The sequence below is a fragment of the Mus pahari genome, chromosome 5 (genome assembly GCF_900095145.1).
Source record: "Mus pahari chromosome 5, PAHARI_EIJ_v1.1, whole genome shotgun sequence".
Lineage (NCBI taxonomy): Eukaryota > Metazoa > Chordata > Mammalia > Rodentia > Muridae > Mus > Mus pahari.
Window position 1 is genome coordinate 151,086,625 of NC_034594.1, and position 27,621 is coordinate 151,114,245.

The 27,621-nt window shown below is 47.4% G+C and overlaps 1 protein-coding gene and 1 long non-coding RNA gene across 5 annotated transcripts in view; one reads left to right on the forward strand and one right to left on the reverse strand.

Annotated features, from left to right (window-relative positions):
• Nucleotides 1-27,621, forward strand: part of Kif26b (kinesin family member 26B) — a 403,835-nt gene that overhangs the window by 368,563 nt on the left and 7,651 nt on the right. For all 4 annotated transcript variants that reach the window (XM_021197273.2, XM_029538478.1, XM_029538479.1 and 1 more), the window contains 2 exons: nt 17,215-17,377; nt 18,290-21,704. In XM_021197273.2, the coding sequence (XP_021052932.1) occupies nt 17,215-17,377; nt 18,290-21,704 (3,578 nt within the window). The remainder of the gene's footprint in view (nt 1-17,214; nt 17,378-18,289; nt 21,705-27,621) is intronic.
• Nucleotides 3,505-21,142, reverse strand: LOC110321172. The gene is made up of 2 exons (XR_002380506.1): nt 20,234-21,142; nt 3,505-5,595 (listed from the first exon to the last, which is right to left on the reverse strand). It is a non-coding gene; the product is annotated as an uncharacterized LOC110321172 (long non-coding RNA).

Below are 27,621 nucleotides of genomic sequence, written 5' to 3' on the forward strand. Positions count from 1 at the left end.
ACAATAGTGTGTGTATATATATATATATATATATATATATATATGAATGTACATGTGAGTGTGCATGTGTGAGTTTATATATATGTGAGTGTATATGTGTGTATGTGAATGTGTGTATTGAATGAGTGTGTGTGAGTATGTGTGAGTATGTGCAGTGAGTCAGTAGGTGTATATGTGTGTGTGAGTGTGTCTGCAAGTATGAGTGTATGTGAATGAATTGTGCATGTGTGTGTATGTGAGTGAGAGTGTATATATGTGAGTGTGTGTGCGCACGTGTTAGACTGATGATGAAAGGGTTACAGAACGGGCAGTGTTGGAGGAGGTCTTACTGAAGGTAAGATCTGGGAGCTGATGCAAGTGTGAAGAGGGGTATCATAAGTACTTAGTTAAGGCAGTGAGGACCCTGTTGTCGATCTGGGTCCAGAAAAAGAGAAATGCAAAGGGCTGCATCGCGTGAGGAGATACATCCAGGAGACTGTCTCGATTGCTCGCTGGCATGTGAACTGAATGTTCTAATGACAGGTGGATGGTTCTGCCATCTCAGTGAGGGTCTCTGCATTTATACATCCACACAAAACCCACGACTCTAAGCTCAGAGGAGGATAGGTTAGGAAGCCAGTTATGATGACCATGGCCCAGGAACACAGGTGTAGGGCTCCCCAAATGCCAGCCTTTCAATGTGGAAGCAGTTTCATGAAGATTTTATAGTGACAGAACAAAGCCATAAAACACTCTCTAAACACATTGGTGGGAACATTTAATAGGCAGTTAAAGAAAAGTTGAGAAAGCTCAGCTGGAGGCCTCGATGCTGTCTGATGATTCATACAGCCTTCTGGTTGGCGCAATCCAGGGTTTTCTTAAGCTAATACCTTCCAAAAAGCTCTTATCTGTTAGCCATAGGATGTTAGAGGCAACACAAAAGTAGGCAAAGGAGGGTTCTTCAGAGGACTGAAGAGAACCAGAGATAGATTACAGTTCTGCTCCAGACCTGCAACATTCCAACCTCTCTACGTCACCGAAGAGCCAATCCGTTAGTGAGCCTTCCAGGTTTCAGTGTGAAGGTGCAGCTTTTCTGAGAACTTTCATTCATACAGCTGATCCCAGGTATCAGTGTGCAACTGTTCATTGGTCTGGTGAGCTCCGTAAGTTCTCAGGCCAGGCTTCGCTGTCAGGTTTTGACAGGCCCCTGTGTCGACATGTTTCCTGATTTAGTTTGGTAAGCCCAGAGCTGGTCGCCTCTGACTGCCTGCTTAGCTGAGCTGTAAGCCTGTGCAGGTCACAGGCTATGCTGTTCTTATGCATGTTCTCTTGACTGCATGAGCTCTCAAAATGGACCCACTAAGGAGTCACTAAGGCTGAAAGCCACTACCCTGGGTAATAGGCAACAACTTAGAGCAGTTCTCTGCTTTCTGCTGTTTAAAAAAATTTCAGGTGTCCTGCTCCCCACCACCCCGAATTCTGACCTTTGTTCCTCATCCTTACAGGTGGGGATACTCCCAGTCCCTGATACCCCTCCCTTTTCTCAAAGGCTGGTTCCCTCTGCACCTGAGTTACCTGTTGTTATTCAATCCCATCCCCACCCTCCATTTTTCCCCTTTATATTTTGTCTGGTTGTCTAGTTATTTAAAGTTGAAGGCTAGACCCAGATCTGTTTTTTTAAACAGAGCCCAGAGCAGGAATTGGTCCTTCCTGGTCATTTTGTTGTTGTTTATTTCTTTGAACATCTTAATTTCCTTAAAGATGTTAATCAACTTTCTGTTGTTTACTTGAGATCCATGTGTTCATCTCGATCGGCCATCTGCAGTTCCTGCTGGATCTATCTCCCGGTGCCTCCTGTCCTCCTGTGTTTATTGTTGTCTGGGGACTGCTCCTCTGCACTGGCATTTTATTCCTGAGACCTGGATAAGAAGGGTTTCCTTTACAGAGTATTTGTATTTAGTTCTACGAGGTGCCAGCTAAGGATAGTCTAAATTGTATTCTCAGCTTGGAATATTTTGGACCACCCAGATCCTGAGACTCCAGACGATTGGCCTGCGTGTGATTCAGACCGAAGCTTCAAATTCTTAGGGCACTTTCCTTTCCACTGTTTTGGTGTTTTAGAGGACAAGAAAATCATGTCCTCAATATGGGACATTTGTTGGAGAAGGAAAATTTCCTAATAAAATGTCCATATTGGACTGGTCTGGGGCTTTGTCTTTCTAGTTCACAACCCGACCTCCAGCCCAGGCCACATGAAAACTAAAGCCCGTGAGAGGGCCTGGCTGGCTAACAGCTTCCGAGTGACAGCAAGCGCTGCAATTCTCCTTCTCCCGAGTCCCCGACTTTGACTAGAGATTGTCTTGCTCTTTTGCAAGCTCAACAATGCATTTAATGTGATTCTTACAGCTATCCACATTGTGTAATTGTGCTTGGAGAGATCTTCTGGGGACCTGACCATCAGACTGTACTTTTTCCTTGTCACTCACACATTCTCTCTCTTCTGAGAAGTGGCTATCTGAACGTAAACTCTGGATACCCAGGTGATCCACGAGACAGCCCAGTCCATCCCCTTCAAAATTTACTCTGACGACTTCTCAGCCTGTTGACTAAGATCATGTGCAAACTTTACTCTCCAATGAAAAAATATCTTCTTACACAGTGAGAAATATCTCTGCACATCAAAGAAAAGCAGTTAAAACTTCTTGATTGCTTCTCTGAATGTTAAAGAGAATGAGGAAAATTGCTTCGGAACGCGCTTTGCTCTGTCTCTGTCTTACCTGACTAGGATTTTGCAATTCGTCTGACTGCCTGTGCCCCTGAAAGACCCATGTGTGAAAGGCTGGGTCCCAGGCCACAGTGCTAATGGTAGTGGGACCTTTACCAGGTGGGGGCTAGTGGGAGGAAGTTAGGTCATTGGAGAGTACACTTGAGGGGGATATTGGGGCTCTGCCTTCCATCACTACCCCTTGCTTCCTGGTTCCCAAAGGGTGATCGACCTTGCTCCCTCACACACAAATATTTGATCTTACCACAGGCCAACAAGGCCAATGGGCTGTGGACTGAAATCTCTGAAACTGTGAGTCTAAATAAACCTTTCAACACTTTAAGTTGATTGCTCCCAGTATTTTTGTTATAGTCTCTGAAATGTAATCATGGCAGTGCTGTTTCCCCTAATGCTGTATTTTTCAACAGTTATCTTAAGACACCATGATTTTTGTGTGATAACATAAAATTATCTGTGTATTTCGATAACTGCAACTTTCCTTTCTCTTGGCACACTAGAAATCTATATGCCCTACGATCTATAGTATATTTATTTCAGTAGGATACATTTTTTTTTCAAGTAAGAAACAATTATACATCAATTTTTAGAAAAGGAAAAAGAGCTACAGAATTTCTCATGTTTAATCCTTTATGTGGCTTGAACTCTTGTCCTTTGTATCCCAGAGTCCTCTGTTTTCAGGCTTTGTCTTTAATAATTGCAATTCATTACCAGCCTCAAAGCCTGAGGGTTTTTCCTTTCAATTATTGAGCACTGCATTACGGATTACAATTTAGTTTGGGGAAAAAATCCAATTCTAATTTAGAAGATTTGTCTCTAAAACTTTAACTCAGATTCAAGCCACGAAGGCTGCGCTGCTTTGTCCACTCTAAAGCCGCCTGCTATAAGCAAGTTTGTGCTATTCCATTTTACTCTTTATAAAGTCTCAAATATTTTTCAACTCTAACTAGTGCCAGGAAGCAAAGAGAGAACTGTGTGCTCCCTGAAATTTAAGATCCAGTCAATCTTCCTCACATAGACTTTGTTGTTCGGTTGCATTCTGATGGGATCTAATGAATTTTTATATCTAAAGCTCACGTTTCTCTGGTAGAGCTGATCTTAGCACAGTTATTAGTTGCGTGAGTGTATCAGCTAGAAAGACATTCAACAGAAGGTATTTCTCAGTTTAGTAGAACTCATACTGTAAAGTATGACCTCCTGTAAAGTATCACACACCTCCTATATGGATAGCGAGCCAGAAGGTCCGCCCATACTACCCATCCTATTTTGGTGAAAGTCTTGTAAAGGCAAGTGAGAAGAAATCCAGGCTCTCATAAATAGATGAGATACAAGGTAATACAAAACCAAGACTCCTGGGCATCCCAGGACTTATAGGGCCCATACTATTATCCTGGCTGTCTCACAAGTGTTTGTATTTCCAGGGCAGGTAGAGAGCCAATAGTATCTCAGGTTATCAATGCATGCTTGCTGAACAAATGACTCCAAAACTACCTGTGTCTAAACAGGACATGCTGCATGCCAGTGCAAGGGACTAAGAACAGTGCCCATTGGAGCTTTCTAACAAGGTCTTCCAAAATCCTACCATGGGCTGGAGTAGTTCAGCAGTTAAGCGTACTTGCTTGCAGCTCTTCCAAAGGACCCGAGTTCACTTCCTAGCACCTATATTGGTGACTTTGAACCTCCTTTAAGTCTAACTCCAGGGCATTTGATACCCTCATCTTGCCTGTGTGGATACTACACACTCAGCATATACTCACATAGCAACATAAACAAGAAAAGTTTTAAATCCCAAATCCCACCACACAGGTGGCTCCCTTTATATTTAACCCCAAGCCAGGATGGTACTTGCCTCCCTTTCTGGGACACATATTTATATTGTCTATGTCAAAGGTGTTAGACTATGCCAACAAGTTTGACCATACCCCTTCAGCCAAGACAAACTGCTAGACCTCAGTAGGCCTTGTGAACTTCATATCTGGGTATCTACCTAAGATTAGCCAAGAGTCCATAACATACATGTACACATCACATTGTATTGATGAGCTGACCAGGAACTTGCCATCACATTAAGGCCACAATAGTGGGTCTGTTGGTTTGTCTTTGGGGACACTGTTGTGCCCACTCCTTAAGATGACAGCCTGGATGAAAATGCCCTTCCTGTAATATGCCATTGAGGACTGTGATATGTGTAGACCCAAGCAGACCAGCTTGCTCTGAAGACTGAGAGAGCCAGCTTGCCCTTACCCAGACAGAAGAGACTGAGCTTTGTAGGAGCAGTGCTCACTTGAACCCCAGTTCAGTTGGTTTTCTTCTGACACTGGATCCTTAAGACAACAGAAAAGTTATCTTAGGTTCTAAGACTTAGATGTTGTGGATTTACGAAGTTTCATGGGGTGAAGTCTTCTCTTAATGGATAAGTTTAGCCATTTGATACTTGCTTGAATGTTTATAGGAAGATAACTCTATGTTAGACCCCATGCTAGGCCTGGATATGGGAAGAACAGACCTTTGCCCTCATTCTGTAAGAAGCCAGCATCCTCTATGGTATTTGGGACATCTGCCAGCCCACAGAGTGGGCCGTTCATGATGCTACAGAAAAGCATTGACTTTTAACTGGAAAACTAACCCCCTCCCAAAACAACAAAATCAAAACCAAACCCAATCAAACAAAAGGACCTGAGGAAGGAAGGTGCATTTAACTTCTATTCTGTGGATCCAGTCAGCAGGACTTTGAGAAACTTGTCCATTAAGGCTTCTTCAGGGAACCTGGGAGTGAGGAACAGGGACTGAGCCCTTACTTAGCACTTGCATGGCTCTGGATTCTATGCTGGACTCTGGAAAGAATGGAAAGGAAAGACAAAAATAGATTAGACCCTGAACTCAAATCACATTTATTCTGTATTTTAAACTCAAGTAACTGACTTTGGCACTGTGGGTGGAACAGGACCACTATGCCCCTGACACAGAAGCCCAGCCCAGAGACAAATGACTACTCGTAATCTAATTTTAACAAAATGTAAAGCCCACGCAATAGTAGCCTATCTTATGACCAAACAAAACTAGAATCACAGGGAAATGTACTCTTATAACACAATACATTTTTTAAAATAGCTCATTCCTTCCTGTACCCCTCATTAAAGTTTCCCAGGCTCTCTCTGAAGTTATTAAAGTGTGTGAATGGTCGCCTCTGTGTTCCATCTTTCCTCACACTCGTACCTGTGGAAACCAGTATTCAATCCAGCTTCCTTCCAACTCCCTCCAATTACTGAGGCCTGGTCTTCATGCCAGCACAGTTGGCCCATCATGTGAGAACCCTGGGATCTTGTTTCTCTAAACCACACAATACCCAGAAGCCACTGCAACAAGCACTGCCCTCATCACCTCCCGAAATTTAAATTCTACCCTGTCTCAAAAGGAACATAGACAGGAAAGCCCATAGCATGCATGTATGGGAAAATGGTCTTTCGTAGTTCTTGGGCTGTGACTGGGAGTGGCCTCTAAGTAATAAAGACCATATTGAGCAATTGTCACTTGCACACCCTTAGTCTCTCTAGTTGACAAGCTTGTTGCAGCAAAACCACATATTAGAAGGGTTGTGAGTCACAGATACAAAAAAAAATAATAATAGTAAGATCTATGTCTTAAAAAGTGTTATATAAAAATGAAGAATCTCCTATGCATCAAAAGATACTGCTAAGAGATGGAAAACAACCAACTATTCTGTCTGTTTCCAGAGAAGTCCAGGCATGGTGGCACACACTTGTAACCCCAGCACTCAGGAGGCAGAAGCAGGTGGATCTTTGTGATTTCAGTATCAGTCTGGTCTACATAGTGAGTTTCAAGCCATCTGTAACTTCACAGTGGTACCCTGTTTAATATTTAGAACTTTTAAAGTTGTCCTATAACACAACAACAAAAGCACTTAAACAGTAGACAAAGAACTTTAACAGGAGTTTCTCTGTAGAAGACATGAAAATGGCCAGTGAGCATATATAATTGCACTGGCCACCAGAGAAGTGCAAATGAAATGTCAATGAGACACCATGTCACAGTAGATGGGAAAAAGGTGAAAGTCAGGTTTACATAAGAATGTGAGAAAGTGATGGGCTTTATGGCAGCGGGATGTCACAGCTGTCCCATAAACATAGTCCCAAACCAGGTGCTACAAAGGACACTGGTCAGGAGCCAGGCCAGGGAGACATGAAAAGGCTCATTCCTACCCTGAATGTCATACAAACTCCTGAAAGCCTTCCAAGGCTGAAGACATAGAGAGGCCATCTGTGGGCCTTTGGGGCTTAGCTCAGTGGATGAGACTATTGCTAGTTCCTGTGAAACCCTGTGTTCTGTCAGGCACACATACACATACACATACATGCCCAGGTGCACACGTACACACACTTACAGATGCACCTATACATGTGTATACGCCACACATACACATGTATGCACGTGCACACACATGGACATACTTGTACAAACACATGCACACGTACACACAGACACAGAGACTGAGCTGAGTCCTTCCTGATAGGATGTGTCACTGACCACTGACCTCTCTCACCGTTAATATGTTAGGGTCAATCATTTGCAGATGAAGGCTCCTGGGATTCATAATCACATGTTCTCTGCTGATTATATGTAGAAACCAGAATGAGATAAGGTTGACTCTGAAAACTAAAAATATTCATGATTCTAATCTAATGTAGCCACATGCCTAGCTGCCTTGACTATACTGTTCAACCCCCTTTAGCCCTTTCCAAGGAATGTGCAGGGAAGGGACTCACATGAGTTTCCAGAGCTACAAAGTAAACCAACTGATACCTCTGGTGGGAGGGGCGGGAGACAGGTCCTGGAGGGGCAGGAGCACAGAGGTCAACATTAGCTGTCTTCCTCGATCACCTGCTAGCTTATATTTTGAAAGAGAGTCTCTCATTGAACCAGGAGGTCATTGATTAGCTACAGTGGCTGGCCAGGGATCTCAGGGATCCACCTGTTTGCTTCACCAGTACTTAAATTGCAGATGCATACCACAGTGCCTGGTGTTTTTATTGGCGGGGGGAGGAGGAGGTGAGGGGGCTGAGATCCAAACTCAGGTCCTTGTGTTTGCCTAGCAAGCTACTCTGTCAACTGTGTGATCTCCCCAGCCCTCTACCAACCCCACCTAGTTGTGATGTCAACACTGAAAGGGGAGATCACAGAGTGAGGTACAAAAAGAGGCCCTATCAAAAACGCCACATCCAGTACATGCTTCGAACGCATTTGCTACCTGAAACCAATACTGAAGTTCAAAGGAAAGCAAAAGAATAAAACTATTCCAGACACCTAAGCTTATAACTAAGGATACCCAGGTGATCATGGGGCAAGGCAGCAATCAAGATGGTGGGGAGACCTGAGAAAATATACTGGGTGAAATCGGATTTCACTGCATCAAAGATTCCATTTGTTGTCCTATTTTTCTCTTTTTCTCAAGAATTCTGTGAAAGTCCAGGGGCACGGACAGGGGTGAATAGAATCAGGGAAGTGCTTCTAGGTTACCATGACAACGCGATTCCTGACTTTATCTTTATGCCTCATCAGCCCGTAAGTCCAGTTTGAATACCATCAGAGGTCTCTGACATTAAGATGAACATGTACTCCTGACCCAAGAAGGACGGAAACTTGAAAGGAAGCAAGATTTCCAAAGAGTACAGTGATCTCATCTTTACTCTGAAGACCTGCGATAGCCACACTTTGGCATAATGGAGATGGTCCCCAGTCCCGCCCCATGATTAAACAGCCATAGACCATTGCAGAGGCTAGCTCACAAGTGTCAGGACTGTAAAAATGGCTGTAGCAAAGCTTTGATGATTAATGATAATAAGACTTCTTGGACTCAAGATTTTAAAGGAAGTGAAAAACTAATGGGAAAATGTCAAGACAGTAGTTATATCTAGCTGTGGTGAGCGTATTGACATTGTTGCTTTTGATCTGGACTGATTAACAGTCTTTCATCTATTTCAGACCAGTTTGTATGTGTGATGTGTGCTGAAGGTCTTACTGTTGAATCACTAAGCACAACCTTCATAGCATCCCTTACTTTGTTAAAATATGCAATTTTTGGCAGTTCATTGGCTCAAGGGACAGCTGTATATATGCCTTTTATTCTATTGGTCTAATTTGTTCTCTTGGCTGCCTTTTTTTTTTTTTTTTGAGGGCTCTTTTTCTTTAATGTGATGACATTCTTAGTTCCTGGTTATGCTGAAGTGAATATTAATGAATGTGGTCTTTTCTGTTCTGCCCTAAAGCTGTTAAGTCATATGTATTGGCTGGATAAATACAGGCTAAACACAGTTCCCATTATGAAGGTTCTTACAGTCTTATTAGAAGAGCTGATAGAAGCCTGAGAGAGTTTTAAGGTTTGAGGGCACAGTCCCCAGGATGCTGTTCTGCCCAAGATTTCTGGTTATTTGGGTTCAAGGATATAGGAGATTTAGAAGAGTCTCCACCACACTTCTGGCACCAACTCTGTGGTTAGCAGGTACCCCAAAACACCATCATTCAGTAGAAGGACTTCCAGAACTCGGTAAACGACTCATGAACTGCTAGATTGCACGAAGGGGCCGGTTCTGAAGAACCAAAGTGGCAGGATCTCCACAACACAGGGTAACAACAGGTTATCCTAAAGTTCCAGTGAGGATCCAGTATTGATGGCGTAGCTGAAGCCAGAGGCCTTGAACCACAGACCAAGGACTCATTGCAATGAACATTTGCAAGTCAAGAAGTGTGGACAAAAGGGTGTACTGTGTGACACACTGTGACGCACTACAGCTTCCATGGAGAAATGTTTGTTTTTTGTTTGTTTGTTTTATTTTTATTTAAAAATTTTCCTTATTTTTATTTCTTGTTTTTTTTGGTAGGGGAGGTTGCAAGAAAGGAGGGTGGCAATGAAAGGACAGGGAGATGCGTGGGCTTGGGTCCAAGGTGTGAAATTCACAAAGAATCAATAAAAAGGTTTTGTTTTTTTTTTTTTTTTTAAGTGTTTATCACATGAGAAGGCTGTGGCCTCTAATCAACCCTCCGAGGAGATATGTGAGTGAAGTAGGGTCTAGGAAGCTTCCAGATGGAAGTCTTCCAGTAACTGTTGGACATGTCACTGTCCCAACATGTGCATGTGAAATATGCACTGAACATTGCCACCAGCAGTGTTGGCATGAACTATGACATCTACAACTATTATTGTGGCTACATAGAGCAGTCTCCCATATGGTTGACCCCAGTCTCAGAGCAATGATACCTCATGGCCCAAAGCCATGATCTTAAACCTTGTAGTTGATCAGGTTCGTGTTCCCTTAAAATCTGATGTGAACACCCTCCATCCTAAACAAAAATGGTCTTAATGGCTATCATAAGGTTTATCTCCCAAAGTTCACAGCAAAGGGAAGCTCCGTTGAGAAGCAAAGCTGAATCTGGACTCCTAGGATGAGGGGAGTAGAGAGACACAGATGCTGGCCATCATTGGCCATCTAGGAGAGATAAGTCAGTGTGATTCAGGTTTTAACAAGAGACCCTGTCCCAAAAATAATTGAGGAAATCACCTTACATATTCAGTGCACATGTGTAAACACACACACACACACATGCACACACACACACACATGCACACACACACTCACACATGAACAGACACATACCCACTCACACTCACACAGACATACACACACACACTCACACACACATAGACATACACACACAACCATACACAGACATACACACATGCACACATATGGTACACACACATAGTCACACAGTCACACATATACATGTGAACGCACACATACACACAGACACACAGAAATATACACATGACACATGTGAACACACATCTAGTCAGTCACACAGTCACACATAGACATACACACACATGTACATATGTGCACATACACAGTCACACAGTAACACACACACACACACACACACAGTTGCATGATAGGGAAGGGCTTATTGTGAGCTTCAGTGACCAACCAAACATTTGAAAGAGCAACAGAAAGAAAACTGAATATGCCTAAGCAACAGAACCCTCAGGAAAGACATGGTAAGTGTGTCTAAAAATGTGAGCAATGGGCTTGTTTTTACCCTGTCTGAGCCCAGAGGACAGACCCAGTGACCTTCAGTTGATGTTGTGAAGACTGAATCAAACATAAGGAAGAGACTTCTAATAAGGCTATCTGAAAATATACAGGCTGCCCTGCAAAGATAGTAAGCCCCACCCCCGAGTTGAAAATCATCGCTGCACAAAGCATGGCATCCATCGTCATGGCGACCCTTTTCTTAGGAAATGCAAAGACCTCCCTCCAAGAATCCTTTTGATTCTATTACTTCGTGCTTATAGCAGTATGTTTTCCATCTTGACCCAGAGTTGTATTCTGGAGTTGGTAAGCTATTACATACTGATTCTGAGTGTGTGGACTCTCAAATTTCTGAGATAGTGCCTGGGTGCCAGGGCTGTGGAGTGATTGATGCCCTGAGCAGACTGTAGATATACGATATCTGGAGTAATTGAAATTCTACCTCCTGGCCATCACAGAGAACCATCTTACAGCTGTGAGGACTGGGATATTAAGTAAGTAAAGAACGGAAGGTTCCAGTGGAATGTGTGCAGTTTGCTGAGCAACTCCATGCTTGGTAAACATGCTAGTTGGTATAAGTCTTACTGAATACCATCCATGTAGAGTGCATTTTATTTTTCCTAATTTTAATTTTTTAAAAAAACTTTTTTCATTCATTCTATGGGACTTTCACATCACACACCCCAGTTCCAGTCTTCTCCCTATCTCCTTGTATCTGCCCTCCACCCTTGCAACCTCCCCCACAAAATGACCTGCAAGTGGTTGCAATGGCTTGAGGTTCCAGATTGGGGGTGTTCAGAGGTTTGTAGAGCCAGAGTTCTGAACTCAGGGTCCCACAAACCTATAATAATACCTGGGACTTGGGGCATGGTTTACTCTCTGAGGCACAGTTCGGTGCACACTGTCCTCAAAGTTGGTTGTTGATTCCAAAGCACACCCAGCAGCTTCAATGCTGATTGGGCTGGGGTGCACAGTGTACAGCAGTGGCTCTGGGCTGGGGTGCACAGCGTACAGCAGTGGCTCTGGGCTGGTGTGCACAGTGTACAGCAGTGGCTCTGGGCTGGGGTGCACAGTGTACAGCAGTGGCTCTGGGCTGGGGTGCACAGCATACAACAGTGGCCTGATTCCAGGCACAGCTCTAATTTGGGATCCAGAGTTAATACCACACAGAAGCAACACAGGATGAGACACCACATTATCATATCACTAAACCCTGGAATGATGGTGCACTGACTATACCCCAGCAAACACAGAGCTGTGGCTTGAAGCCCAGGAGCCAACAATCAGGACAACGGTGACTCCGCCATCCAGCATGGTAGAGTGCCTTTGACAGCTCAGACTTGAGGGTTCTGTTCAGTTCCAGGGAAGCTGGGTGCTACACCTGCTTGGTCTGGAGGGCAGGAAGTAGCAGCTCACCATCGCTGTTCGCTTAGGGCAGAGCTGTACCTTGAGATCAGTGGAGGAAGTACAAACCCTGGGCTCAGACACTGACTCCTGGGCAGGGCACCAGGTCAGCTCAGTATGGGGCTCACAGTGCTGACTCCCTCTCTGGAGTAGCTCATTAGTGTTGCTGGAATTTTCAACCCTAATAAGCCCATATAAAAGACACACAACCCAGATATTTTAATTATAAGCCATATGCCCAGATTGGGCAGATCTAGGGCTATACTAACTTACTCTACAGTTATAAGACCCCGGATACTTGCAGTTCTCCTGGTCATGAAGTTCTGGTCCATCATGGCTTCTCCTCTTCCTCCATTCTCTCTCCTTCACTCTCTTCCTGCCACCCCTCTCTGCCCTCTAGTCCCACCTTTCCCCTCCTCTGCTCAGTTGCAGGCCTTTTATGGACCAGTTCAAATGGGGGAAAGGTTCACATGGCATCACCGTGTACCTGATGGTCTGCTCGTTGGGGGCACCCCTTCTTGAGGAACCAGTATTAACATTAGAATAGTGTTCTACAGCATCAGGCCAACCCACTACTTAGTAGTTTAGCAGGGGGACCCCACACACGTATGGCTTAGTTCCTATAAGGACCACAGGGCTCCTCTTCAGGTGAGCAAGTCGGTAACTGTTGTGGGCCAGGGTCCTTCTGACTGCCTTCCCCACAGGAAGGAGTGCCTACCCCTGTGTCTAAGCAGATCTCAACTAGAGTTCTAGGCAGGGATGCAGGGGCCAGATGTGAACTTCCCCTTACTACATGGTTGCCCTGAATGTCTGTGCTCTGAAACACTCATTTGGTTTAGGTAGGTAGTTTGTTTTTAAATCAAAATATAGTTGTCTACTTGTGACTTTGGCTGTCCTTCAGGGTTCCTGTGGGAGGGGTACTTAGCCATCTTGATCACACCAGTTGCTGTTACCTCTTACTGATGGCTGTCATGTTGGAGTTTTACAGGTCAATTTTCCTGCTCCAATCCCAGGCTCCTGTAGCCCGTCAGTCGCTTGTACCTGTGTCAGCTGACGCGACACAAATGTTCCTTAAATGAGCAGCTGTGCTCCCTAATGAGCTCATTAGCTCAGTGGACACGAACAGCCAAGTAGCTCCTTTTCGAGGGCAGACCATTTCTATATGTGGCCGGAAGTGGTGTGAGCTGTGGCAGTGGTCAGGGCCTGGTGCTCCAGTAATTTCTAAAACCAAGTATTTTCTCTCTTTGCCAGTTTCTGCGGGACTGACTTTGTTTCATAACTCTATGAAACATCTAAAAAGATTCAGGAGCACCATAGATGGATATCCATCAAATACAGATTATAGAATATTATAGAAACTAAGGCATATTCAGTGGTATCTTAGTTAGGGCTTGACTGCTGTGAGCAGACACCATGACCAAGGTTAGTCTTATAAAGGACAGTATTATTTGAGGCTGGCTTACAGGTTCAGAGGTTCAGTCCATTATAATCAAGGTGAGGGTGTGGTGACATCCAAGGTGGGGGTGTGGTGACATCCAAGATGGGGGTATGGTGACATCCAAGGTTGGGGTGTGGTGACACCCAAGGTGGGGGTATAGTGACATCCAAGGTGGGGGTGTGGTGACATCCAAGGTGGGGGTATGGTGACATCCAAGGTGGGGGTATGGTGACATCCAAGGTGGGGGTATGGTGACATCCAAGGTGGGGGTATGGTGACATCCAAGCAAGCATGGTGCAGGGGGAGCTGGGAGTTTTCTACATTTTCATCCAAACAAGACTGCCTTTTCTTAGTCATTTTAATAAGTATACATGGTCGGGATAGGCAGGAGCGGGACCATGTGTTCATAAAAGATGCTACATGGATGAGTGATACGGTTTCTTCTCGGGTGTGCTCAGTTCTGCCTTGTTGCCTGCCCTTCCTGCTGCTAACCAAGTCCTCCAGAGCCATAGGACCCTACGTCTTCGCTCTCTCTAGCTAGCCTGATCCTGGGGCCATGGCAGAGGGTCTTCATGCCTCTCTTCCCTCATCCTCAGTATTGATTTGGTGGTGATGGTCATTCTGAAATCTCTTTGGAACCTTGAGTTGCCTTCAGAATGCTCAGCGCAGCCTGCAGCTGGCAGCCTTTGCTACCCTTCTCTCACGGGCCTTCTCAGTCGCCTTTGTATAGAGTCAAAGCATCACCACGAGGCTGAAAAAAAATCCACAGCTTCCCAAGCTTTTCTGCCTCACTCCCCTGTGATGAGAGACCTGTGTCCATCTGGCTAGCGACTCTGCCCACTTTCTTTCCATGTGACTGCAAAAAACGTCAGTTGCCAAGCAACACACATGTCGTGGCTTCTTCCAACCGTTCGGACCCCCTTTCCAAAAGCCACAAATATTTGTCTACAACTGTGTCACACATGTGGATGGTGGGGAGCATACCAGACAGCAGACTGGTGGAATGTTGTATCATGTCATTTGGTTTGGGATCTTTTCCTGAAGACTTACACAGAGTCACATGGAGAGCCGGAATTGTGTGCCTTTAGCCATGTGCATCAATTAGCAAGACTTCCCACAAGGAACTTTATGGTCGAGTCAGCTGGAGGGGGCGGATTTGCAGATCCCATAGTTGTGCATTTCCTGCTAGATGAAATTTCTTTGTAATCTCCAAGCCAATATTCCTGATGCTTTTATGGTGATTTAAGGACAGTGCACAGAGTGGAGGAAATTTTTGAGTCCCTGACACACATGTCCCCCACTGAAGTGTGACAGGTTGAGCACTGCCTCACGTGCTCTCTGCTTCAGTGCTTTTGAATTTTTGATGCTTTCTGCCCATGATTTCACTGTTTTGAACGATTCCCCGGCATGGTACGGAAGTGCTTTCTAGTGAGAAATGGCGCAAAGGGGCAGCTCTGTGCCTCATAGAGAAAACATGAGAGTTAGCTAAGCTTCGTTCAGGCGTGAGTTCATGGGCTGCTGGCTGCAGGTTCAATGGCGATGCAGCCATAGCATGATACAGCCACAGGGGAGGAGGAATTTGCCTACAGTAAGCGAGGCCACTCCCGAAATGGGGAAGGTCGCCTCTATAGTTCACAGCTGTGAAGAGATGAAGAAGCTGAATATGAAGGCTCATCAGCTGCTGCAGAATTAAAGAAGAGAGCGATGAACAGTGCCACCCTGAGACTGAAGATCAGAGGCCTCTACTGTCCTGTCTCTCAAGGCCAGGAAGCCATTGAACGCTCTTGGCAGTATTTTGTCATAAAGAAATATTGTATAAACATCTTTTTTTTAAAAAAAAAAAATCCCAGATATTAAGTAAGATGCCTTTCAATAGAAAAGTCACCTAAAACACGGCAACCTACTAACATTTGGCCAAACTGTCATTTTCCCAGAGGGGTTCACAGGAATTCTGACTTTGTGTTTCCGTCTGCCAGCTATGCCTCGGGATCCCATAAATTGCTGTTTATGGGTACTTTATAGTGTGTAACTATCATGAATTATAAGAGTTGACTGCATATGGTCACAGCCTAATCCAAACAGAACCCATCTTCCACTTCCTGAGGTTCACTCAAATAAACCATCTTTGCTAAGTCAAGGCTGGCCCCCAACCTCCTTCCTGAGACCTCCCTACAGAGTATACTGTGAGGGGAGTTAAATGTGATCAGATACCCCCACACACACACTTCCTCCCCTTTCTTTTACCACTTCTATCCCCTGATTCTTTTGCCCTGATATATTTACAATTTTCTCTGAAACTGGAACACACTAGCCCATCATTCCCAAATGAGCACCTTAATTGGTTCCAGGTAGGAAAAGAAACTGCCATCTCTTTTCCCCGAAGCCAGACATAAGTCACATGAGAAAAAAAAAATCTCTGCTGGCAGTGGCCAGCATCTCACATGAAGACATGAAGTCTGTTGAGCTGATGGTCCCTCTCCAGGCGATTCTGCAGGGACTTGAACTTGAGAAGGACAGTCTGAGACTGAAACACATCATCTGAGCCTGAAATGCAGCCAGAGGCTCTCTCAGCCTTGGGTGGGGTGCTCCAGGGAGGAGACACATTTCACCCCGCAGGTGCCTGCACAGGGAGGACGCAAGGAGCAGAACCCTTTTTTTTAAAAACAAAAAACAAAAAACAAAACAAAAAAAAAAAAAAACATGGCAGGATCTCACTGGAGCAAGGACAGAGATAGAAAACTATGAGCCATCCCTTCAGGTCAATTCTTAAAGAGCCTAGAAACCATTGGAAGTGCCCTGGGTCTTGTTATCACTAACCAGAATAGTGGTTCCACATAGCAACTGCAAAGTTCCCAGGGGGAGCCTTTTTGGAAAGTTCTGCTTCCTGTTGCTAAGTGACTATTTGGGCTGTGTCCATCTTTCTCTGCTTATCAGTAATACCAGTGTCTTTCCCTTCAGTGTTACGGGCTGCAGTGGCAGGGTTGAGAGACAATGGTAATAACATGCCTCTGTGCTATAAGGCGGATTTCCCACGTGTTGTAAACACGTGGGACTTCAGTGCAGGTTCACAGCCTGCTTTCTCTATTACAGGGATTGCAGAAGCTCGCTGAGAAGGGCTATGTGTACAGATAGCATGCCAGATTGCTGGTCACAAAGCCATTTTCTCCTGATCCCCTCTCCTTGTTTCTATTCCCAGGCCTCATTATGTGCTATGTCATATGCACACAAACAGATACTCTAGAATAGCCCATGGTGGCCAGGACAGAAGTGCCAAGGGAGGTGTTTGCCTGAATCCCATCCTTGGAGTTAGAAGCTCTTGCTCAGCTGCCAACTGCAAATAGCCCCATGCTGCAAAGCAATGCTAATTAGTATGCCATTAAAAAAAAAAAAAAAGGAAGAAAACACCACTCACAACCAAATAGCCACATGCAAACCTGAAGTCCTGCCCTGACAGCCAGCATGAGGCATGGCCCACTAATGCAGCCTTAATCCACTTTGTTTGGCAGGGAGAGCAAGCTCACCATGCTTCTGAGGGAGTCTCTGGGGAATGTGAACTGTCGCACCACCATGATCGCACACATCTCGGCCGCAGCCGGCAGCTATGCAGAGACCCTGTCCACCATCCAGATCGCGTCGAGAGTCTTAAGGATGAAGAAGAAGAAGACCAAGGTAAGGGCTCTTAGTGGGAGGGAGAATACATTGGGGACAAGAACCAAATCACAAAGAGCCAATCAGTCTCGCCATTCTCTGAACACCAAGGACTGTGCAAACGTGGCTGCTGCAGCCCCTGGCTCAGAACAGGAAAGCCTTCCAACAATGTGGGAGAAAGTTGAGTGTCCTTTTCAAGGTTGATGCTGTCATGGGTCATCCACCCTGACCGCTGACAGAGACCACTTTAGTAGATTGCCGCTATAAGATGAAAAATGTCCCAGGGGTGGGAAGGAATCAGGCTCCTCCACTGTCACAGAGGTGAGGAGTGTATCCAGCAATCTGGCTACAGAAAGGATGGCTAATACCTCACCCCTGTGGCTCTGTCACACCTGCACGCCCAGGAGCCTTCAGCCGGTGGGTTCCTGTGTCAGTGACCTTGTGTCTGCATTGTGTTGACAGATATCAGTAGGCTGACTTCCTTGGGCAGAAGCAAAGCCAGGGTAGTAGTCAAATGGCAACAGTGCTTGAGAAAATCACATTTCTGAGCCAACTAGTGGTACTTGAGACTTCCATTTCTTTCTCCTTTCTATACTCCTTTTACTTATATAAAAAAGCAAGGCTTCATGACCAGTGTTCTGAGGCAGGGGAATAGTCTTGAGGAAGTCAGGTGGGGTCTGGATAGGTCACTACCTTTCCCAAGCAGAGTGATACATTAGTGTGCAAATGGGAAATATCTATGCATACATACCCATGGCATAGGGCAGGAAGGTATTCTGGAACTGTCCAGTGAGTGCTGGCCCCTCCACAGGCTGGTCTTCAAGACCCTAGTGCCAGTCAGCAGCTCGGGCCTGCAGAGTGACACAGGCTTCCTAGGAGGGAGGGCTGTCTCAGAAGAACTCCCCATTAACAATTCTCTTGTCCACATTGCAGTACACATCAAGCTCCTCTGGGGGAGAAAGCTCCTGTGAGGAAGGCAGAATGCGCAGGCCCACCCAGCTGAGACCCTTCCATGCCCGGGCTCCAGTGGACCCAGAATTCCCCCTCGCCCCACTGTCCAGTGATCCTGATTATTCCTCCAGCAGTGAGCAGTCCTGCGACACCGTCATCTACATCGGGCCCAATGGCACAGCCCTGTCTGACAAGGAACTCACTGACAATGAGGGACCCCCAGACTTTGTGCCCATTGTGCCAGCCCTACAGAAGACCAGAGGTGACAGCCGGCCGGGGGAGGCAGCAGAGGCTGCAGCCAGCAAGTCAGAAAGGGACTGTCTGAAGTGCAATACGTTTGCCGAGCTGCAGGAAAGACTAGATTGCATAGATGGCAGCGAAGAACCCAGTAAGTTCCCCTTCGAAGAGCTGCCCATCCAGTTCGGGCCGGAGCAGGCTGGCAGATGTGCTTCTTTAAGCCAAGCAGCGGGGCCAGACACACCCTCTGAGTCTGAAAAGGAAGATAATGGGTCAGACAATGGCCCGTTGACTGAGAGGGAAGGCACAGAGCTTCCAGCCTCCAAGGCGCAGCGGAATCGGTCCCCTGTGCCTACTGTGACACGCAGCAGCAGCCCCAGTCCAGCCTCGCCACGGAGCATCCCGGGCAGCAGTAGCCAGCACAGTACGTCCCAGCTCACACAGAGCCCCAGTCTCCAGAGCAGCCGGGAGAGTCTGAACTCATGTGGCTTTGTGGAGGGCAAACCCAGACCCATGGGCTCCCCGAGGCTAGGCATTGCCAGTCTGTCCAAGACCTCAGAGTACAAACCTCCCAGTTCTCCCTCTCAAAGGTGCAAAGTCTACACCCAGAAGGGGGTCCTGCCCTCCTCTGCCCCACCACCTTCCCTGAGCAAGGACTCTGGCATGGTCTCCAGTGAGTCCTTGCTTCAGCCCGATGTGCGTACTCCCCCCGTTGGAATGAGCCCCCAGGTTTTGAAGAAATCCATGTCTGCCGGGAGCGAAGGGTTTCCCGGAACTCTAGTTGATGGTGAGGACCAGGAAGGCCCTCCTTCAGACTCCAAGAAGGAGATTCTGAGTACCACAATGGTGACTGTGCAACAGCCACTGGAGCTGAATGGTGAGGATGAGCTGGTCTTCACACTGGTGGAGGAGCTGACCATCAGCGGGGTGCTCGACAGTGGTCGCCCTACCAGCATCATCAGCTTCAACAGTGACTGCTCCGTGCAGGCCCTGGCCTCGGGCTCCCGGCCCGTCAGCATCATCAGCAGCATCAGCGAGGATCTGGAATGCTACTCTAGCATGGCCCCCGTCTCCGAGGTGAGCATCACGCAGTTCCTGCCGCTCCCGAAGCTGGGCCTGGATGAGAAGGCTCGGGATGCGGGCAGCCGGCGTTCCTCCATCAGCTCCTGGCTGAGCGAGATGAGCGCAGGCAGCGATGGCGAGCAGTCATGCCACAGCTTCATAGCCCAGACATGCTTTGGGCATGGGGAAGCCATGGCAGAACCCCCAGCCTCGGAGTTTGTCAGCAGCATCCAGAACACGGCGGTGGTGTGCAGAGAGAAGCCCGAGGTGGGCCCTGACAACCTGCTCATCTTATCTGAGATGGGGGAAGAGTCTGGCAACAAAGCTGCTCCCATCAAAGGCTGCAAAATCTCTACAGTGGGCAAGGCCATGGTCACCATCTCCAACACAGCCAGTCTGAGCAGCTGCGAAGGGTACATCCCCATGAAGACCAACATCACCGTTTACCCCTGCATCGCCCTGAGCCCCCGAAACGTTCAAGAGCCTGAATCCTCCACTGCCACCCCAAAGGTGAGCCCCAAAGCATCCCAGTCCCAGGAAAGCAAGGAACCCAGTACAAGGAAGGAGATGAAATTTGAGGATCCCTGGCTTAAACGAGAAGAAGAGGTGAAAAGGGAGAACACTTACTCCAGCGAGGAAGGGGTTAAGTGTGAGCTGGTCCCTAGCTCCCTGAAGACTGAAGGTAAGTCAGAGCAGGAGCTGGATGGCAGACCCAGCTCGGGCCACAGGCTGAGCAGCAGCAGCTCAGAGGCAGCCGCCTTTCAAGTGACCGACAACATTAGGAGGGTCGTGGATGGCTGTGAGATGGCCCTGCCTGGCTTGGTGGCCCAGAGTCCCCTCCATGCCAACCGAAACCTAAAGTCAAGCAGCCTCCCAAGGGCATTTCAGAAAACCGACAGGCACGAGGAGCTGGACAGCTTCTACCATTGCCTGGCAGACAGCAATGGCTTCAGTGCTGCTCCGGGCATCCCATCCTCGAAGACAACCCTGGAGAGGAAAGTAGCCTCACCCAAGCATTGCGTCCTGGCAAGGCCCAAAGGGACCCCACCTCTGCCTCCTGTCCGCAAGTCTAGTTTGGACCAGAAGAACAGGGCCAGCCCTCAACACAGTGGTGGTGGCAGCAACACCAGCAGCCCCCTGAACCAGCCAGCTACCTTCTTGGCTTGCTTCCCTGATGAGTCTAACGGCAAGACTAAGGATGCCAGTAGCAGCAGTAAGCTCTTCAGTGCCAAGCTGGAGCAGCTGGCCAGCAGAAGTAACTCTCTTGGCAGGACAACTGTCAGCCACTATGAATGCTTGTCTTTGGAGAGGGCCGAAAGCCTATCGTCCGTGAGTTCCCGCATGCATGCTGGCAAAGATAGTACCATGCCCCGCACTGGGAGGAGCCTGGGTCGCAGCACGGGAGCCTCGCCGCCCAGCTGTGGCATCACTCAGTCCGCAGGGGCCTCTCCTAAGGCCAACCAGTCTAAGATCTCGGCAGTGAGCAAGCTCCTGCTGGCCAGTCCTAAATCCCGCAGCAGCCTGTCCACCTCCACCACCAAAACCCTCAGCTTCTCCACCAAGTCCCTGCCACAGTCTGTGGGCCAGAGCTCCAACCTACCGCCCAGTGGGAAACACATGTCCTGGTCCACCCAGTCGCTCAGCAGGAACCGGGGCTCTGGGCTGGCTTCCAAACTGCCGCTAAGAGCGGTCAACGGGCGCATTTCGGAGCTGCTCCAGGGCAGTGCAGGCCCGAGGAGTGCACAGCTGCGGGCAGAGGCAGAAGAGCGCAGTGGGGCTCCCACGGAGGACAAGCCCGCAGCTGCCCACCTGCTGCCCTCTCCCTACAGCAAGATCACCCCTCCAAGGAAGCCACACCGCTGCAGCAGCGGACATGGTAGTGATAACAGCAGTGTCCTGAGCGGGGAGCTGCCACCCGCCATGGGGAAGACTGCCCTCTTCTACCACAGTGGTGGCAGCAGTGGCTATGAGAGCATGATGAGGGACAGTGAGGCCACCGGCAGCGCATCCTCGGCCCAGGACTCCATGAGCGAGAACAGCAGCTCCGTGGGAGGGAGATGCAGGAGCCTCAAGAACCCAAAGAAGCGGTCCAATTCAGGTGGGTACCTGGCATGGCTTGGGGGTACAGAGGCTTCAGGCTCCCGGGACCCCACCTCCCTGTTCTCGACCAGCCATGGGGCGTTGGTCTAGATACCAGAGCTGGGGTCTTGTGCTCCCTTTCCTCCGTGTCCTGATACCAGAGACCTTGGCTGAGGATGCAACCCCCAGAGACTTTCTACTCGATGCCAGGAGATTCTCTCTGTGGAGGTGCCAGGCAGAGAACTGGTCCTTGCTGCCTCCAGTTTCCCTTATCTCTGCCTTCAAGTCGACATTCAAAGGCCGAGAATAATGCCCAGAGCCTATTTGAGATCAGTCAGACCCCCAACCCTTCTGACCTAGTAGCTACAGATGCCTATATGTGGAGCTGGTGGCTTCCAAGACTCTGGAAACCACCCTCAGGGACATAGGGCGTCTCATTGAAAGTGGGATGGAAGAGGGCCTTTCTCCATTCCTACCCCAAACACACTGGTGACAGTCATAGACACACACCAGCCATGGGTCCTGCAGTGCCTCTCCCCAAGTGTTAGGCAATATATGCCATGCTCCATGCTGCCTACCTGTGCGTAGGGGGACTTGGCCATCTCCGGAAATATGGGGTCAGAAGGTACATACACCCAACACCTCATGCCTGAGGTATTGATGTGTTCTTTGGAATTTGGGGTAGACATATGATAGTAAGTTATGTTTGGCAAAAAGAAGACCAAGGTCAGAGCTGGTGACCCGGATACCATGGAGCAGGTGAATTTAAAGGACAGAGAGAAGAAAGTGGGTAGAGACAGAGGCATGGGGACTAAGAATAATTTAGATGCCATGAGAATTTTATCTGAAATGTCATTCTTCACTAGATACTAAAGAAAGGGTGCCTATCAGTTCCTTAGTGCAAGAACTTTTGATTTTTTTTTTCTTAATGAAATCAAATCAATTGCCCTGTGTACACTTCTGCACTCCTTTGAGTGAGGGCAGCAGAACCAAATGCCCTGCTGGCCTGGCCTGGCCTGGCTGTCTACCATCTTCCATGCACAGCCAGGCTCTATCTACAATTGAGAGCTCTCCGAATCCTTTGCCCCGCATGTCAATGCTACCAGCCTAGTCAGGATCAAGAGATGGGGTGACATGCAGAAACAGGTCCCTCTCCCCCAGCAGCTGCTTCGGGAACCATCCTTGGGCCTTTACAACCTGCCATGGGGTTGCTTTTGCCTGTTTCTTGCCAGCTGTCACACACACACACACACACACACACACACACACACACACACACACACACACACCGAGCTCTGCAATGGACCAGCCCACATAAGGGCTGAGAGCAATGTCTGTCATAAACTATTTGTCTTCCTTGGATCAAAGAATTCATTCTCCGGGGACTACCTAAGCTTGTGGTTTCCCATCCCCATCTACCATGATGTAAGAGGTCCATCCATCTGTGCGGGGCACTGTAGACCGCAGCACAAGGCTTCCGTGAGGACACTCCATTCTGCGCAAGCTCGGCCACACTGGCATCTATACTTCCTAGCTGTGCGTTTCTAGTCTGTCTTATTTCATCCCTGTCTTGGAACAGGCTTTTCAGAAGACACACACCTCCTGCCCCAGCCCCTAGGAGGAGGTAAAAATGTCAAGCTGCTCAGTGTGTCAGGGCAGGTGCTGTGACCTGTCCCCCAGGCCAGGGGCCCTGAAATGTCCTGATATTAGTTACTGAACATAACAAAATACTTTCCGTACACCAGCCTTCATGGAAAATATTTGTACTGGCCTTCCTAGTACTTGACTGACAGGCATTGCTTGTCATTACTGTCTACTCTGTGTTGGTCTTCAAAGCCCGGAGAACAGAGTAGCATTTGCTTCAAGGCTCGCTCACACTTTCCCGGTGGAGCAAGCTTCTGTTTTCTAATTTAATGTGTCCCTCACTACCCAGCTACTTAATTCTTCCACCGTCTTCAACTTTCTAGTCAAGGCTCCTTAGTGTGTCAGTTTGGAGTGCAGCAGGGAAGCCATGGAATGGATGGGGAGAGAGAACAACAGTGTGGAGAATGACAGACAGCTTGGAGAGAGGTAGCGGGCTCCACACATGTCCTTGCTCAGGGCTGACTCCCGTCGTAACTGCTGCCCTCTGAGGGACTCCTCTTAGAAGGCTATTGAAGGAAAATAGTGTGTCATAAAAACGCCAGGGAAGGTGCTGGAGACGGGATTTAATATGGAGTGTCCCGAGCATCAGACCTCTGTGCACAGCCACCGCAGCCACCATAGACCGAGGGCTGTGTGATAGATACTGCAGGGAAGACTTGCTCATTTCAGGTTAGGTGACCTTGTCTGTCTTATTTATGATTATTATTAAGAGAAATGCTGGCCGTCAGACGTGATCAACATAAATCACGAACAACTTCTTTAAAAGAAGCCATAAGGCTTCCTCGAAGGAATTTCCTACCTAGCCGGCCAGTCCTCAGGCACAGGAGACGCCTGGGATTTAGAACGACAGGGTAGGCAGTTATGTTTCATCTGTGATTGTTTTGCCTTTGGAGAATTATAATGATTTAGTTGCTTTCTGACTGAAAAAGAATTATAATTGTGTTGCTGGGAAATAACGGTGAGCTCTCTGATTCTGTGTGATGTATATGTAACAGCAGAGATGATCACACACCTCTGGATGTCACCACCATACAAGCCACTGCCTATAGATCCACGCTGTTGAATGAGCTTGGGCTTACTGCATGCTATAGTGGAAAGATTAAGCTTGGGGTCATAAGCTATTTGACTTTAATTAGCCTTTCTGAGCCTCAATTTTCTTATGTATGGGAGTTTGATAGATAATGGCCAGGGTCCTTCTGCTGGGCACATTATTATTATGAAACCAAAAGTAATAGTATGACATCCTTTCCATAGGAAAATCCCGTGTGAATGAACTTTATTGTTGGTTGTTGTATTAGTCAATTTTTTTTATTACTAAGTTGATCTGAGATGATCAACTTAGAAAGGAGTAAGGAGGTAGAGGCAGGTGGAGCACTGAGTTCAAGGTTAGCCTGGTCTATAGAGCTAGTTTCAGGACAGCCAGGGCTACTCAGAGAAACCCTGTCTCAGAAAACCAGACAAACAAGAGGAGGGGGAGGAAGAGGAGGGGGAAGCAGGAGAAGAAGGAGAGGAAGGAAGAGAAGGGAGAAGAAAGGCTTTAGATTCTGGGCTCAGTCATGCTCAGTTGACCTTGTTGCTTTGAGACCAATAATGAAGCAGCACACCCAGCAAGGCATACATAGTAGAACAATGATGATTGGGAGTGGAAAGAGGGAATAAAGCTAGATTCTCATAGCTCCATTCAAAGTCATGGGCCCAGTGACCCAGACCTCCCACAGTGTCCCACCACCCAAAGGTTCCACCACTTCCCAACAGTGTCACTCTGTAGGCCACACCTCTAAAACATTGATAAAACACCCATGATCAAAACTGCAGTAATTGTGGGCCATTGATCAGGCATTCCCATACTTACGGTAGGAGGGGCAGCATCACAGAGTTTAAGACAACCATGAGAAGTGTGAAATATCCAGAGAGAGGACAATGAACAGAGACACACTGCCATGTGGCTGAGCCCATAATGCAGACCAGCAGAAGGTCCTGCAAACCAAAGCAACTGTGGAAGGCTGTGGGGGAGAGGCCTGGTCTTGAAGGATGCTGCTGCTCAGGGCTTTGGAGGCTGAGAAAATAAATCATGGGAGCAGCAAGAGCATGGCCCATCGGGGTTCATTCAAAGTGGGGTTCATTCATATTGGGGTTCATTCAGAGGGAATGTTCAGCGAGCACAGTGAGAGCCTAGAAAATGTAAAGCCAGGTGACGTCATCGCTTGAGCATGTAGGAAATGTAATAAGAACACACAGATGCGTTCTGTATAGCTCTGTAGGACTCTACTGAGAGCACATGATATCGTGTAGTCAGCAATGGAGTCATTACAGACTCTCAAGAGGAACTTCTGTGAGTAGAGTTTCATCGATTCTCAGAGTTCCTAGCCAGCCCTCTGTGGTAGGCAACACGAAACTGTGTAGCCTGGAGCTCTGAGTTAGAGTGATGATAACCTGGCTGGGTGGGAGTGGTGTCTGGCCAGCCTGTAGGCATCTAAGCTGCTAACAGAATGTAAATCGTCAGTGCACCAACCAAGCCCCCACGTTTAACCCTGCCACATCCCTCTGAATTACACTTCACTCGCTCAGGTCCTTTTTATCTCACTATCTGATCCCTTGCATTGTACTGTGGGTTACCCTTGCACCTTCTTGCCCTTGCTTGCCTTCTCTTGGTTTGATGGGGAAGTCTGAGAATTGACAGGGACCTTGCTCTGAAGGTAGTTCACTCCCATTGCAGGGGGCTTGGCTAGCTGCTACCAGCATCTGGAAAACTTGGGCTAGAGGGAGAGGCTGCCTGAAGAGAAGCCATGTTGGTTCTAAGCTACACTCATGCCAGGGCCAGCCTAGCCATAGACTTCTGCAAGCCCTGCTTGGTATCCAGCACGGAGAAGGTGCGGTGCCATCAGGTATCACTGATTGATTCTTTGATTGGTAATTGGTGGCTGGCAGTATAGCCCGAAAATGTGGCTCCTGTTTCTTATCTAGAGCATGTATTGTCCTACCGGTGATAAGTGTTTTAAATATAGTTTTAAGTGTACTCTTGTCTGCTGGGTTTTGGTTGTCTGTTGGTTGGTTGTTTTGTTTTGTACCAAACGCTATCCTTCCTTCTCTTACTGTTGAGGAAAAATTGACATTTGATAGGCCAGCCCAGTAGGCTGCCTTGGCTGCCTGTCGTGAATTACACCCCATTTCTCAGCACTACACAGGTGTCTGTGACTAAGGACCCTTGATGAACTGGAAGTGCCCCAGACTGGCTCTGATGATTAATTATCTGGTTCTCAGGGGTGTGGCCTGATTTTGTTGTAATGAGATCAAGAATCATAGTGGCTGTTTCTTGGAAACGGGGAGGGAGCTAGAGGTTGCCAGACTGCTTCTAAGAGACTCAGCCTAGATACAGAGAGAAAAGGGCAGGGTGAGAGGACCTGCTCACAGAAGAGGAAAACCGTGGTGAATGGACCTACGCATAGAAGAGAAAGACCAGGGTGAAAATCTTCTTGAACATATGGTCAAGAGAAGACAAAGAGCGACTGGCCCTATGACACAGGAAGCTTTTTAGATTAGACCCCTAGAGGTGAGAGAGCAGACAATGCCAGGGTCTTGAAGACAGAGTGAGAATCACAGAGGATATGAAGTGGACCAGGCTGTGTCGGGAGGGAAATGGGTAAGCCTCCGCAAAGCTCCTTCTCTCCATCTAGAGCAGTGGTCCTCAATCTTCCTAGTGCTGGGACCCTCATGTTGTGGTGACCTCCAACCAAACAATCATTTTGTTGCTATTTCAGAATTGTAATTTTGCTAGTGTTATGAATTGTAATATAAATGTGTTTTCAGGTGGTCTTAGATGACCCCTGTGAAAATGTCCTTTGACCCTCAAAGGAGTCCCAATCCACAGGTTGAGATCCATTGATCTAGAGAATTGAAAAGTTTGGTCAGACCATTGTAACTGACTGTATAGTTGCTATCCTCACTCATCCAGGAGGCCTTGGCTCTGGCTTCCTGGCCAGTCAGTCCAGCCTACTTGGTGAGTTCCAAGCCAGTGAAAGATCCCGTCTCAAAAAACACAGGGTGGGTGGTACCTGAAGAGTAACATCTGAGGTTGACCTCAGGCCTCTTTGTGCATGCACAAACATGTGCACAAACACATACATGTATACCCCCCCACATACACACAAGCATGCCCATGCTTACATACACATATATGCAAACATACTAAAGAAAGTAAGTACAAGAGATAAATTTCATAAACCGATCCCGGCCCACTCATGACACAAACAGTTATGGACAGTTATCAACCCAAGTGTTGCTTTTTTTTTTTT